Raw genomic sequence first — 15,936 nt, forward strand, 5'->3', positions numbered from 1 at the left:
TGAAATAGGAATTTTCTTTGAAATAGGAAAATCGTGACAATGAAAAGTGCAGTGTTGCTCGGTTTTCAATAAATGATAAAAGTAACTTAGAAAATAATCTTGTTTCCAATTATTATCACAGGAAGGATTATAGTTATATTTCTTATTATATTTTCATTGATTACGATAGTAATATAATTGTAATATTATAAGAATGGTTTGCTATATCTTTGTTTGAATGTGATTGATATTAATAATAACATATTCCAACAGGATTAAGTTCGAGAATAGATTTGGCAAATACGCTTTTCAACTTTTTTATTTTCGAAATATACTGTTGCCATATCTGGTTTACTAATTTTCTCATTGCATAAATGATTCTTATATCATTCATACATTTTCATTAACAATTCAATTTTTATGTAGGTACTGTTTATATATATATATATATATATATATATATATATATATATATATATATATATATATATATATATATATATATATATATATATATATATATATATATATATATATATATATATATATATATATATATATATATATATATATATCATATAATCCTGTCAGTCTATTTGCATTATTTTGTACTTGATCTCTCCAGTTCTACATGGCTTTTCGTTACTTGTCCAATGCTGAGAGCATTGATGTCCAATTTACATATGGTTGGTCCTTTACTGATTGCTTTGGTTTTAATTTTCTGGTAAGTTGTCCACCTATTCTGACCTCAATCGTGTTGTTTTGGTAGATGTTTTCAAGAAGCTAGCTTCCCTATTATACAAAAGATAGATTACATCTATGAGTCTTACTCTGTCGAATGCTTTCTCAAATCGATCAACTGCTGGATCTGTATAGGTAGAACTCGGAAAGTCGAAACGTTGGATAATAATCCCCAAAACTGACAATATATTTGTTTTAGTATAAAAGATCGCTTGATTTAAAGTAAGAGTCAGTTGTAATAAATTTCAAGACCATTTAAATGAATTATCCGTGTAAATAATTCGAAACATAAGTTTCAATTCTCGTTACAATATGATATCTATGTTTACCTGAAACTTTTATATTCTTCAGTTTTCAAAGTGTTTTTAAATTTCCTACGTTATTATAATAACATTTTATATATTGTTTTGATCCTAAAGTCATTTGATTTTCGTCTGTATACAGCTTTCTGCGATTATGTGTAGTAATTTAAATTTGTGTAGGTGCGTGTGTAGTAATTATTTTTTTAATGGCAACTAAAACAATGAAGGGATTTTTAATGTGGGCCAAATATGAAATTATAGTGGATCCCCACATTTCAAGTAAGAGTAACGAGAGTAACCCATTAATAACGAAGCAATTAATTTAACAAATACAGATTAAATCTTATTTATAGCACTTTAAACAATGATAGTACCTATTTATTGGGGATAATTTGAAAATTGGCAACGTCGCACCTTTACCAATGGTGAATGCCGTAAATATTAATAATAAACTGGCAACAACGTATACAACTAATGAATAAAAAATTGTAAAATGTCAAAAATGGAAATGTTTTTATAATTTTTCAACTATGACAGATGGAGATAATAAATTATATGAAAATGGAATAGGAGATGCCTGGGATAGTTTTCATAACTGGGTATATTGTATATGTGTGGTAACATTTGATTTAGAATTAGGACAAGCTCTTGAGGTAAGTTGTCCTTTCAGATGGTTGTGAGGTAACCAACCTCCTAAAGATATGATATAAAAGTACAGACAAATAAATTTTATAAATACAACTGATTTAATACGGTATGTACCAGAAAATAACATGTTTAAATTGAAAGTATTTGATCTTTGTAACCATAACTTTAGACAGTTATACTGTTTAGAAGGTAACAAATTCTGATTCATTTTTGTTTTTCTAGAATGTTTTTCCCAGACACATCAATCTTACAAAACAGGAAATCTCAAATGTGTGTTACTTAGCATTTCCAGACTCAAATTCAGGATGCATGGGAGACACCAATTTTATTATAAGGCTCCAGAATAATCAGGGTTCGAAAAATCTTAGAAATGAGCATCATAACTACAATGCCAAATGTCCTACTGCCTTGCAGGTAGACAGATCCTATTATTGGGGGTATGTGTATTTCAGACAAGTAAAAGATGTTAGTTTACCAAGAGGATATTTCCAAAAGGTGAGTAATTATTGTAGTATTTTTCACTCTTTTCTGCTTTTTATGATAAGTAAAATTTCTTTAATGTGGGTAATTTTATCAAATTTAGTACAAGTTGTAACAGTTTAGTAACATTCTACAGCTACAACTGAATGAAATCGAGATGTGGTAGAACAAGTCGAGAATTAAAATGAATGAAACAAAATCAGTCCAAGTCTTTTACCTTGAGAAGAGACCAGTCTCCCCCAGTTTCACTTAACAATATCCAACTTCCTTCAGTGCGAGCAAGTCAAATTCAACCATAATTCAAAGAAGCCAATCAAAACTACTGCGAATGATAACTGATGCACCCTGGTATGTGTCAAACCTAAAGCTTCATAATGGTCTAAGAATCTTGTTCATAAAGGAGGTGATCACTAAATATAGCACAAACCACCATGAAGGACTGGAATCACACCGTAACCCCTTAATTCAACCTCCAATAGAACATATTGCCAATATAGGAGACTCAAAAGGAACTGGCCAGCTGACCTGAGAAACAGTTAAAGTGGTCTTGTCACTGGAGAAGACCTCACCAAGCTAATACGAGCCCTTTGCTCTGCAGCCAGCAAATTAGCTTATAGAAGATTATTTGTGTTTTGATTGCTAAAAAGTGTAACTAAATAAAAAAACTCTGCAGGATGATCAATTTAATATTATTCATGAGCTCTGGGTTAAAAATCAGCTATTATTCTTCTTTGTTCTAAGGTTTTAATGTTCAAGATCTTTTTAATTTCAATTACATGTGTTAGTATATAACTAAGTAAGTAACTTAAGATGTATTTACAGAGAACTGAACAGTTTATTTTAATAAATCCCAGCATCGTCATTCCTTTCATTAAAAAACTACCAGATCTGTAGTTAAGATAATAGTTTTAGTCATAAAATAGTTGTTCTTTTTTAATATATGTCCAGTAAACTATATTATTTATTTTTAGAGTGTTGTTATTCTTTCTTTCCTTCCATTCAACAATCTATTCAGCAAATTATGCAGTTTCATAGCTCCTGAATACTTTGACAATGGTGATGTCACTCTAGAAGCAGTTTGTTACAATATTGAGAGGTGGCCACCACCAAGACCTGGATCTACATTAAACTTGCCATTATTAGGATCTGTTTTTCAGGTAATATTAATTTAGAAGAATAGAAATGGGTGTTTGTTTGTTCCCATACAAGTTTCCTTACACACTGCTCTTTCTTTCTTGCCTTTTCAGACATATATTCCATTATCTACTTCAGCTAATTCAACATTGGCCTTACTTAGTGAACCTGGAGATAACCAAATTCAGACTAATGTTGAAGATTTAAATCTGTTTGAAATACTCCAGCCCGTGTTGTCTTATATACACTTACTATGGGAACTGGTCATAGTTTCTGAACCTATAGTTGTAATGGCCTCATCACCAACACATTGCTCGTCAATGGTATTAGCATTAACAAGGTAAACCATTAGAAGTGACTCAGTGTTGAATTTATTTTATATTGTTTATTGCATGTTGTAATATATTTTGTATTTTACCAGACTGATATGTCCCCTACAATACTGTGGTGATTATCGCCCATATTTTACAATACATGACAGTGAATTTAAACAATTTACCAGTAAAAGTCAAGGACCACCTCCTGTCATCCTAGGAGTGACAAATCCATTTTTTGGAAAAACCCTACACCATTGGCCACATACCATACATTTAAGTGATGATATAGGTAAGTAATCATACCTTAGTTTTTGATGTACAATATACATAGCAATTATAAGTATTAGTCTACTATCTGATAACAATTTGGTACATAGTTAATACTATTCCCATAAATAATACGAAAACCTCTTCAACAACAGGCTATCTGCATATATCATCATCATTCTGGCTTTATAACCCTGTGTGGGTCCTAGCCTCCTCAAGAATTTCTCCCCAGTCGTCATTATCCAGCATTTTTCTAGCTGGGTCATTTTGTTCCATCCGCATTACATGCCCTATCCAACTCAGACATTCTATGTTAATATGTTTTACATCAGGTTCCTCGTATATTTTATAAAGTTCAAAGTTGTATCATCTTCTCCACACTCCACTGTCCTTCACTACTCCATAGATTCGCCTTAGTACTTTTCTTTCGAAAAATCCTTTCATTATTTTTTGTTTTGTTTTGAGTACAGCTCTCTGAACCATATTATGTAAGGACTGGGCGTATTATTGTTTTGTAGAGTTTTATTTTTGTATTTCTCGATATAATGGTGGATTTAAGGAGATTTTCAGTATTACGGAGCGCTGTCAGGTATACAAATTCGTTCACTGTTTTGATGACGTCGTTTTTAATAACAAGTGGTCGTAGGATTTGTGGTTGCGTGCTTATTTTCATATGCTTCGTTTTGTTGGTGTTTATTATTAAAGCCATTTTTGTAGCTGATTCTTTTAATGCTACATACGCCTCTCATACAGCGTTTTCCATTCTCCCAACAATATTGTTCTCACCAGCATAGGCCAGGATTTGCACTGATTTATTATATATTGAACCAGTGGTTGTGATTTGTGACATACATATTACTTTTTCCAGAACCAGATTGAACAGTATACAGGAGAGAGACTCTCCCTGGCCCAGCCCATTATTTGTTTTAAAAGGTTCAGATAGTTCCCCCTGAATCCGTACTCTACATTCAACTTTTTCAAGAGTTAGTTTTGTTAAATTTACCAACTGATATGGTATTCCTAGCTCTTGCATTGCTTTGAACATTTCTCTTAAATTCACAGAGTCGTAGGCTGCTTTGTAGTCTATAAATATGTGATGAGTATCAATGCCATATTCCACTATTTTAAAAAAAAAAAATTGTTTCAGGGTTGCAATCTGATGAATTGTCGATTTACAACCTCTGAAACCAGCCAGTGTTTTCCTACTATCCGTTCTGCATATGGTGCCATACAGTGACATAGTACTGTGGAAAATATTTTATATGCCGCATTTAGAAGCGTAATTCCTCTGTGGTTAGAGCATTCAAATATATCTCCTTTTTTTGTGAATGGTGCAAAGTATTCCAATATTCTAATCATTGGGGAGGGATTGCTGTGTCCATATTTCTTTTAAAAGCTGCTGTAATGCCATTATGGTATCATGGCCACTTTTTATATCGTTCAGCTGGGAGATTATCTATTGCGGGTGATTTGTTTCTGGCTAGTTTTTTAACTCCATCTTTAACTTCAAGAATCGTTGGTGGTTCCTCTTCCCTCTCGTCTATTCCCCTTACCTCATTTCTTTCGTCTTCCAGGTTTTCTTCTTCCTCTATATTAAGTGTCTTGTGGTTGCCTTGAATTATTTTCTGTTGATGTTAACTTTCTTATAGAATGCTCTGAATTCTTTCTGTCTGTTAAGGTTTTCTATATATTTAAGTTCCTTATTTAATGTATCCTTTTCTCTTCTCTTCTCTTTGTCTGGTAATTCTCTACAGTTATTCTAGTTTGTCGGGTAAGCATCTTCCTGTAGGCTTCATTTTTTTTTTGTTGCATTTTTGCATTCATCTTCAAACCAATGATTTTTACGCTCACAAATTTCTGTTCCTATTTCATCTTTCGCTGCTGCTTCAATGTCTTCCTTTATTCTGTAGGTCCAGTAGTCCAGTAGGACTCTATATCTGTCTGGTCTTCTTCATTTAGATTTTGATTCCTTAGCCTGTTGGTGATGTTTTCCGAGTACCGTTCTTCAATTGTCGCATCTCTCTGCTTTTGCACATTCCATTTTTTTTCTATCCATTTTATTTTCTTTACTGGTGTTTGAAATTCTAGCCCTCAATGTTGAGATCTACTAGGCAATGATCTGAGTGTTTGTTTGCACCTCTATAACTTCTGCAGTTTATTACGTCTGTTCCATGCCTTGAATCTATATCAATCTCACTCGTCGTTCTTCCATCAGGAGAGGTCTAGGTTACCTGCATATAAGTCTAGTCGAATATCTGCAGCTTTCATTACCTATTTCTGTGAAATTTCTTCACTTTAAGTCAGGTAACAAGTCTTCAGTGACTAATTATTGTACCACAAGTATTCTCAGTTTAATCTCTAAGGTTTTTGAGAGTTTACAGTTCGAGTACTTATCTGCACTGCTTGTGTCGTTTCTAATTGACCAACAATTTGGATTTATACCTTGATAGATTTACTTTAATTTTTCCAAGACATTTGACAGGAGTCTCCTATGACATGCTACTTCTGGAGGAGGAATTGGCAAACCCCCACTCTCTTGGTTTGAGAGTCACTTAACAGTGCATAAACAGATTGTTAAAATAAGCAATTTTCTCTGCTCATCTGATTAGAGTGCTCAAGGGTCTGATCTTGGTCACATTCTCTTTAAGATATTTATTAATGATATGTATGAATGTTTCACTGACAGTCGCAATCTGCTCTTTGCTAATGACGATAAATTGAGCTGTCAAGGTCTTCCTATAGTGTCCACTTTCCGATTCACTGTACTATTTAAGATCTTCACACTTTTGTCTAAAGGTCGGCTAGACTGACTAGCCAACACCATGGGATTAAGTTTTTTCATTTAATATAAAACGTTCCTGAATCTAGTCATAAGTTGTTATAACCTTTGCTACAGAGTGTTTCATTTTCTCTCCAACGTTACTTAATTTAACCTTTTTTGGTGAGTAGTTGCCAAAAAATCGCGTTTGAAAGTCACCAGAAGTAATTATAACTTGCCCCCACTGACACAAAAGGTTATTATGTAAATAAAAATTATTTTATGAGACTTCTTATAACTGAAAAAACAAGATAAAAAACATTGTTTGTAAATTTAGGTCAAGCTCAAAAATATAAACTCAAGAAAACTGCTCCAACAAAAATGATTGACAATAGCCCCGGTGTTTTCACGGCGTATAAGCCCTTCCTTCAAAAAGACAAAAATATAATTAAGAAGCTTTTGAGTGGAGTAACCTCGAAGAGGCCGTTTGAAGTACAATCGGCTATATTAAGGAGACATTTATTAGAACTGACACAGAGTTTTATGATCCCTTTAGAAAGATATATAGCAAGTTTAATGCCTCTGCAGAAAAGTATTCATCCATTTAAGGTAAGGTTAGCCATAGGTGTTAGTTTCAGCTTACACTATGATATTTTATATTTTAGGCGCCTCCCTCACCATTACCGTTTAACCCTGACAGCTTTTTCGCAACTTTAGAAGCAGCTGGACCTCAATTAACGTTAAATAATACCGGGATTAGGGGAGACTGGGTAGGGTTGTATAAGAAGTTTTTTAGGTCGCCGAATTTCACAGCATGGTTTAATACTAGATATAAAGAGCTGACTATGAAACTGCAAGCTTTGCAAACTGAAGCATTATCCAATGCCGTAAGTATATTCATTATTTATTCGATTTTTATTTGAAGATAAGTGTATCTTTTTCTTCCTCTTTATAAGCAATTCTGCTTGTTCATTGGCGGATTAATACCTCTATGGAAGGTTGTCACTCCTTTTTTTTGCGCGGTTTTCTGTCGATTGGTGACTTATCTCTTGCTATTTTGACGACACGGGCCTCCTCCATTCTGCTTATGTGGTTATCCTATTCTTTTTTTCTATTTTTTGTCCATTCATTTATTCACTGTACGTTACATTGTCTTCTAATGTCTTCACTTCTCTTTCGATCTTTCAGCGTATTTCCTGTAATTCTTCTCAGTACTCTCATCTCTGCCGTTTCCAGTAGCCTTTGCGTTGTGGCTGTGTCGGGTCTTGTTTCTGAGACATGCCATTATTGGTCTTACACTGGCTTTATAAATTCTTGATTTCATCTCAATGTTAATATGTCTGTTTCGCCATATAGTGTTATTAAGTGATCCTGCCAGTCTATTTGCTTTTTGTACTTGGATCTCCCAGTTCTTTGTCCAGATCTCCATAGCTAGACAGTGTAATTCCCAGGTATTTTATTTCCATTACTTGTTCAATACTGATGACATCTATTTCTATTTTACATCTGGTTGGTACTTTGTTGACTACTATTGTTTTAGTTTACTGAGATGAGGTTATCATATTAAATTCTTTTGCTCTTATGTTAAATCTCTGGACCAGTCTTTGTAGACTATCTTCATCTTGGGCTATCAATAGCCTGCGTCTTTTGCGTAACAGAGTATTTTTACTTCTTTGTTTCCCATTCTGTATCCTTTTCTTTTGTTAACGCTTTTGATGATGTTATCCATGATCAATCATATAGTTGTTCATCTATTTTGACTTTCATTTTGTTGTTTTGGTAGATGTTTTCGATAGTTTTTATAATATTTAGGGGAACCTCTCTATTATACAGAAGATGGATTATATCTTTGAGTCTGAATCTGTCAAACGCTTTCTTTGGGTCTATCAGACACAGAAATGCTGGTCCATTATACTCTAGTGATTTCTCAGTAATTTGCTTTATAACGAATATTGCATCTGTACACGATCTTCCACTACGAAAACCCTGTTGTTCATCTGCTAAACATCCTCTGATTTATTAGCACTTGTAAAGTTTTAGCGTAGTATTTAACAAGTTTATACCTCTGTAGTTTTCTGGATGTTTTTTATCTCCTTTTTTGAATAGTAGAATTAGTTCGCTCGTTCTTCATTCTTCCGGTATTTTATTTTGTTTTATAATTTTATTAATTAATGTTGTTCGTCATTGCTGCTCCACAATATTTCAGTAATTCGTTTGGTATCCCGTCTTTACCTGCTGCTTTTCTGTTCTTTAGGTTTTCAAGTATTTTCCGAACTTCCTGTACATTTATATTAAGTTCTTCATTTGTGGCAATTTCTGGTGTTTCCGGTTCTAGCGTCGTTTGTTCTTCCTATGCATAGAGCTTTTTTTAAAATAGGTTAGGTTAATGCACGCCATATTTCCTTTTGCAGACCGTAAAAATCATGTTCTATTTCTTTCGAAAAGCGTTCCCAGTGATCATTTTTTATCTTTCTTACGTGCATGTGTTTCGTTTCTAATCGTCTTGTAACTATGGTATGCCTCTTGCGTTTTGTATTTCAGGTAAGCTTTTTTCTTTTCTTTACATTTTTCCTTCACTTCTCTACAAAACCATGGATTTCTTCACCTTGGGAATGATTTATTTTTATTTATATTTCTTTCACCAAGAACTTCCTGGGCCGAGGCTAAGATAGTAGACTTAATTTTTGCACAGTTTTTTTTTTCGACTCCATCACTTTCTGTAATATATGTGTTTCTGCTTTTTTCGGTTATTCTTTTTTAAAATAAGTATCTTGTGGAGTCATCTTGTAAGCTTTCGACTTATCTTTGTGGTGTATTCTGTTGTTTTGTTATCACATATATGTGTTTCCATTCGGATTTTGCACAATACCAATTCATGGTCGCTTCCTATTTCTGCTGACGTTTAGAGCTCTTACATCTAAGATTTGAGAGGGTTGTAACTCTCTATTCCACAGAATATAGTCTATCATAGATTTTTGTCCTCTGGACAAAATTGGAGCGGATAATTTGCTCTAATAGTGCTTTAAAATGATCAGAACTCATGATTACTTCTTGGAAAATTTGGTACTGGCATTTTTTGCTAAAACACATGGTGCGTTTTTCGATCTCAATGGCCTCATGTATGATTTTTGGTGTGAAAAAACTATTGAGAGCGGTTATGTATTGTATTATGCTTTTGTATTATTGTAATTTTGGTAATCATTTATAGGACATGAAACTGTGGGCGCAAGATCGTCCAGAGGTGGAAATCGTCGATATGGTGTTGAGGATCCAGAGTAAGATTCAAAAGTGCGATCAGCGCGACATTCCTGTGGATTCGGCCATCAAAGAGAAGCTAAGCCATCGCTTAAGTGAAATAACATCTGGACTTCCAGATGATTTGAAAAATATACTACATGTTTCATGATATAGGCTGAAATCTCAGAGGAAAAAAATTCATATAACCCTAATGTAACAAATGTGAGGTTGTGACCTACCTGTTCCATAGCTAGAACCTGATTGCAATAAATTTGTAATATATATTCCTACAGTAAATTCCCAACCATAAAACGTAAAGAGACCGATGTTATTATCGTCTGCAAAATCTCAGTATCTTCCTTGGGTCTTCTTGCTCTGCAACCAGAACATATACATTATCTATTTATAAAGAACGGTTGAACTAGCAATTCTCCATTCCCTTGTGAATCATTTTGTCAACAGTACCATAAAAAACATGTTTTGCATAGTCTTCCAAAACTTACATATTTTCCACATCAGTACCATTTCTGATCTGTTTTTAACACGTTTTGTGCCGTCTGTCTACCCATTATCGATAATTTTCCAAATTCTACACCATCTTCGTATAATGTTCAAAGAGACATCTTGTTGCTACTTGATTTATTGGTTTTATTACTTTTCCTGTCTTTCACAATTTTTCTATGTGTAATTTAATGTTAAATATTTCAAGCATCTTTTTACAGTTGGGAATTTGCAGCGTGAATACAATACAGTTACCTATCACGTTTTTATAATTCAATAAATATATTTTTAATAAACCAATCGTACGAATGCACGCCTGTGTTTGCGTCAAACCATTCAAAATGTCAAATAACTAGAGACTATTGTTAACGTGACGTTTTATATACGACGGACATTGCTGTAGCCGAGTGATATGTTTTTGATATGCCCACGACACAAAGTCAAAAGTCGACTGTAAATATTGTTCTAAAGCCTTTAGGGGCATCTCAATTTATTTGAGTACTTGTTGAGAATACATTCTTTATTTTTAACGTTTCAAAACGAAAACTGATACAATAGATTCATGCAAAGAATATAGAAGGAGACTTAGTCCAACAGTGGACATGTATGTAAGTGCTGATAGTGATGAAGGAATATAACACAGTACATATTATTCAAATACAAAAAGATAGACTTCACAAATGCACCTTAAATTTGTTTTACTTACTTATATGGGAAATGAGTCAATACTAACAATCTTAAGTAGTTTTTATTTTATGATAGTAAATTTTGGGCTACGGGTTTCAAGGCTTACAATACATCATCATGTCCCAGTACGTTAGTCTTATTTATATTAAAAACTAACCAGATCTCAGATACAGGAAAGCTCTTTAAACTAAGGTAATCCTGAAAACCACCTTCCCTCTCAAGGAATCCATTCAAAGATCGAGATTCTGGTTTCATCACTCCAAATTACCTTACTCCATTGTTCTTCTGTCCACCCTCTGTGTGCCAAAGCCCAATGAATGCGTTTTTGCCTTTTTTTTGTTCAGGAACGGCTTCTTTGTAGGAGTTCGTGCTTGCAATCCATTTTCACACAACATTCTTCTGATAGTGCGGTTCGATATTTGTAAGCCAGTTGATTTGACAATAGCATTAATTTTTTTTTGCGGATCTGCGACGATCTTCTAAAGAAAGTTGGCATATTCTACGCACATTGTATTCACTAACTTTCGGTTTTCTGCGTGTTCTTTTTGTGTTATGATAACGTTTACAAACTTTCATTACACTTGATTTTGTGGCGCCATCGCCCAATTTGTTTGCTATTTGTCGATATGTGTAACCTTCTTCTCGAAGAACGTTTAGGGTTTCTTGGTGCCATTTTTATTGAATTGACACTGATGTGTTCCTCTCCGACAATTAAACAATATCACCTTAGTAACAACTACCTGAAGTCACTAATAAACACTGTAAGTCGCACGAAACTGACGCAATACAGAATTGCCAATGTTGCCATTCACAAATCTCTAATTGTCGGCGTTTCGCTTAAATCTGTTTTCACATTTTATTAATTAATTATGTTAATATATATATATATATATATATATATATATATATATATATAGAATGAAAAATACATAAAATATTAAACAGAAATATAAAACAATAAAAAAAAATGTAATTGTACTGATAAACTATATAAATCACGATCATGAGACGAGTGTTGCTGGAAAAACGATAATTTTTGTAAGGTTTATTATACTAAAACAATATATTTATTAATTGTTATAGCTGTGTTGTCAAGATTATAAAATTAAAATGTATGGACGTCACATACATGAAAACAGAAAACAAACACGATTTATTAAAATTTAAACAGCATTTTGCCTAATACTGAGTACTGAAAACATAATCTCCCTAAAATGACAACATAACATCTAGGGCAAAATGCCCTAGATGGTTTTTACTAAGGTAATCCTGGTTTTCAGGATTATCTTAGTTTATAGATCTTTCCTATATCTGATATCTGGTAGTTTTTAATATAAATAAGACTATTGTAAGCCTTAAAACCGGTAGCCCAAAATTTACCATCATTAAACAATAAAAACTACTTAAGATTATTAGTATTGATTCATTTCCCATATACAGTGGTACCTCGACATACGAGTGTAATTCGTTCCGTAATCTTGCTCGTATGTCAAAGCAATTTTCCCCATTAAAATTAACTGAAATGTCATTAATCCGTTCCAGTCCCCAAAAAAACACTTTAGTTGTTTTTGTTAAGTGTTTTTAAATAAGAAAATTGTATTTAAAAGAAGAAACATTTATTTATAAGTAACAAAAAATACACACATATTAATTTTCGTCAGTGGTCTTCCCTTTTTTCGTCACACTTTGCTTATTTTCATCTGCAGATCGTATAAAAAACTGTCCAAGGAGGTTTGTTTCTTCCTCCCTTTCAGAATATTGCGGAAATGTGTTTCCAAGGCAAGTTTTGTTAAACAATACCAATGCAAGACCAGTTGTAACTTTTTCGGGGTGATTTTTATCCACGAACTCTGCAAGTTTCTTCCATATTTCCAGGATTTCCTTTATATCTCTTGTAGAGACGTCTTCCAATTCTGGCTCCTCTTCAAAACTAATTTTTCGTTGAACCACCGTATGCTGCTGCGAACATAGTTCGTCTAACTTCTCGGTTGTCTGCTCCTGAGACTGTTCCTCGACAAGTTCGTTCACATGACTTTCATCCACCTCCAGACCGATGGATTTTCCAAGAGAAACAATCTCATCTACCACTGACACTTCGGGTTCCAGTCCTTCGCAGGACCTTTCATCTACAGCCTCAGGTCTCGGCTTCTTCCATGCAGAGGTTAAGGTCCTTGTTGTAACACCTAGCCAGGCCTGCTCAATAATTCTTATGCATATTACTATGGTAAAGTGGTCCTTCCAGAACTCTCAAAGGGTCAGGTTTGTGTTGTCCGTCACCTCAAAGCAGCGCCGAAAAATGTGCTTGGTATACAACTTCTTAAAATTATAAATCACTTGCTGATCCATAGGCTGCAAGACTGCAAGATAGGAGTGGTGTTGGCTGATAGGTAGAGAATCTTTATAAACTTGAACTCTTGGAGTAAATCATCTTCGAGATTTGGTGGGTGAGAAGGGGCATTATCGAGGACAAGAAGGATTTGCATGGGTAGGTTGTTTTGCTGTAGATATTTTTTTACAGAACGGGCAAACACCAAGTTTATCCACTCCACAAAGAATTTCTTGGTGACCCACGCCTTTTGATTTGCCCTCCACATAACTGGCAGTTTTTCTTTTAAAATCCTATGTGACTTAAAGGCTCTGGGGTTTTCTGAATGGTCCACTACAAGAGGTTTGATTTTACAGTCGCCACTTGCATTGGCGCAAAGTAGTAGAGTTAATGTATCTTTCATAGGTTTGTGACCTGGCATCGTCTTCTCCTGTGCCGTTTTATAAGTCCTATTCGGCATCTTTTTCCAGAAAAGCCCTGTCTCGTCACAGTTGAAGACTTGCTTGGGGATGTATCCTTTGGCTTCTATCAGTTCGGAAAACATTTTGGTGTAAACCTCAGCTGCTTCCACATCCAAACTTGCTGCCTCACCATGCCTGACGACGGAGTGAATGCCGACTGGATTTAAACGAGTCTTCCGATTCATCATTTGTAGAAGTATGTGGAATCTGCTTCAGCAAATCTTCGTAAATCGCTCGTGCCTTCTCACATATCTTTGTGTTAAGGTTCCTCCTTGAAGCAGCTTCTCTGTCACCCACACCATTAGTAGTTTCTCCATCTTTTCATGGAGAGAAGTCCGGAGCTTAGAAATTATTGTGACGCCCTTAGCTGGCATTATACCATTTATCACCTCACTCCGAATTTTTGTCGGATTTAACTTCCAATGACCATTTAATTTGTCGGTCCAAGTAATAGTTACGTACAGATCCGTAAAATGATCGCCGTAAAGATCTATTACCAGTAAAACTACCTTTTATTTGCAAAGTCAATTAGAAGGTCAAATAAGAGTATGAATTTGAATAAAAACCGATTTTTCGTGTCTCAAATCTTGCTTTCATCTCAAAGCAAAATATCGCTCGCTCCGCGGCTCTTATCTCAAAACACTCGTACATTAGGGCGCTCGTATATCGAGGTACCACTGTACTACTATGATGGACTCACATTGGTAACCTTTTCATCATTTGTTTTCATTTAATGGGAAAATCAGCAAATAGTGTACATCCAAATTAACTATATTCAACATTACTGAAGTCCATAGATTCATCAAAAATCTGTTTACTAACTTCCTGTGAATAGTTGTACATTTTAAAATATTCTAGTTAAAAAGGTTTATTGACACCTGATTGAATTTATTAATGTATTTTGTGAAAATTTAGCACACATTATTTATGATCGTTCTTTGTGTATATCGTTGTAAAACATTGATTTGATTTATATATATATATATATATATATATATATATATATATATATATATATATATATATTGCTTCATTATTATATTATGTATTTGGTGATTTTATTTACTATTTGTTGCAATTATAATATACTTTATACTGTATTATATATTACTACTTTATATCCAAAACTTTATAGACTATAATTACCTAAGTTTTCATCGGAGGCATGATTTTTGAATTAATTCTGAAATTACTGTATCTCAAATTATTGTTGTAGTTGTAATTAACAAAAAGTTGAACCTGACTTCGCTGCATATATACAGTAGTGTATGGTAAATCGTTCAATTGAAGAACGTTGACGTTTCACCGGGTAGTTTTAATATTTGTTTTACAAAGTCCCTAATAATAATTTTAGAACTATTTTGACTTATATACATCATATTTTTAATAAAATAAATTTTATATAACACAATTTCTACTAAAAAACAATTGTTTCTATCAGCACTATAATTTCCTGTAATTTATATAGTGCAAATAACAGTTCTACATTCTCTACTATTCTGACAATATAGCAACTCTGTGCGAAAATGTCAACCTGCTTGTTACTACTACCCGATTATTACTGTATATGGTAAATCCAGTACAAGGTTCAGATTTTTTAAATTAATGTGAATGAATTTTGAAATGACTGTTTCATTTCTGTCCATCGAACAATTTTTATAAAAGTCAAGTGTTTATTCGCATGTATAAAAAGAATATTAAATAGTTTATTTTGTAATAAACTTGTGTTTTATTTACTACCCTTGGAAATATTGAGCGTCAGAAAGCCCTTAACCCTTTAATCGGCAAGATAGAAATAGCAGGTTTTTAAGTTTCAGGAATTTTGGTTTTAGTGTAATTTGGCTGTGGGAAAAGTGAATCTGAGGTCAGTTTGGCGATATTGTGTCTGGTTTGGTCACCAGGCCAACAAATGGTAGACCGTCTACAGACAGTTTTGTTGTTCAGAAGGAAAATTTATGAAAACACCGTAATTAGTAGCACAAAAATATTTTTATTGGAAAAAAGCTACAGGTAAATAAACCGTAAGTGTGCGAAGCAATTTTTACCTTTTGTGTTACACAAATTAAGGTTGCACTTGGTGCAAAACGAATTAGTGTCA

The 15,936-nt window shown here is 33.7% G+C and overlaps 1 protein-coding gene across 2 annotated transcripts; it reads left to right on the forward strand.

Annotated features, from left to right (window-relative positions):
- Positions 1–1,418: 1,418 nt before the first annotated feature.
- LOC140451859 (protein DENND6A) lies at positions 1,419–15,550 on the forward strand. Of its 2 annotated transcripts, none has more exons than XM_072545769.1 (8): positions 1,419–1,675; positions 1,893–2,165; positions 3,122–3,307; positions 3,398–3,624; positions 3,706–3,890; positions 6,964–7,235; positions 7,292–7,513; positions 9,835–15,550. In XM_072545769.1, the coding sequence occupies exons 1-8, from the start codon at positions 1,553–1,555 to the stop codon at positions 10,030–10,032; spliced, it is 1,686 nt and encodes a 561-aa protein (XP_072401870.1). In that variant the 5' UTR covers positions 1,419–1,552; the 3' UTR covers positions 10,033–15,550. The 2 variants fall into 2 exon arrangements, with proteins under 2 accessions (XP_072401870.1, XP_072401871.1); XM_072545770.1 differs by having other exon boundaries at positions 1,638–1,776.
- The last annotated feature ends 386 nt before the right edge of the window (positions 15,551–15,936 follow it).

The sequence above is a fragment of the Diabrotica undecimpunctata genome, chromosome 10 (assembly GCF_040954645.1).
Source record: "Diabrotica undecimpunctata isolate CICGRU chromosome 10, icDiaUnde3, whole genome shotgun sequence".
Taxonomy (NCBI): Eukaryota; Metazoa; Arthropoda; class Insecta; order Coleoptera; family Chrysomelidae; genus Diabrotica; species Diabrotica undecimpunctata.

Coding starts and splice junctions, on each gene's coding strand:
- LOC140451859 (XM_072545769.1), top strand. CDS start 1,553: ATGACAGATGGAGATAATAAATTATATGAAAATGGAATAGGAGATGCC. Junction 7,236..7,291: donor AAAGTATTCATCCATTTAAG/GTAAGGTTAGCC, acceptor TTTATATTTTAG/GCGCCTCCCTCACCATTACC. Junction 7,514..9,834: donor CTGAAGCATTATCCAATGCC/GTAAGTATATTC, acceptor AATCATTTATAG/GACATGAAACTGTGGGCGCA.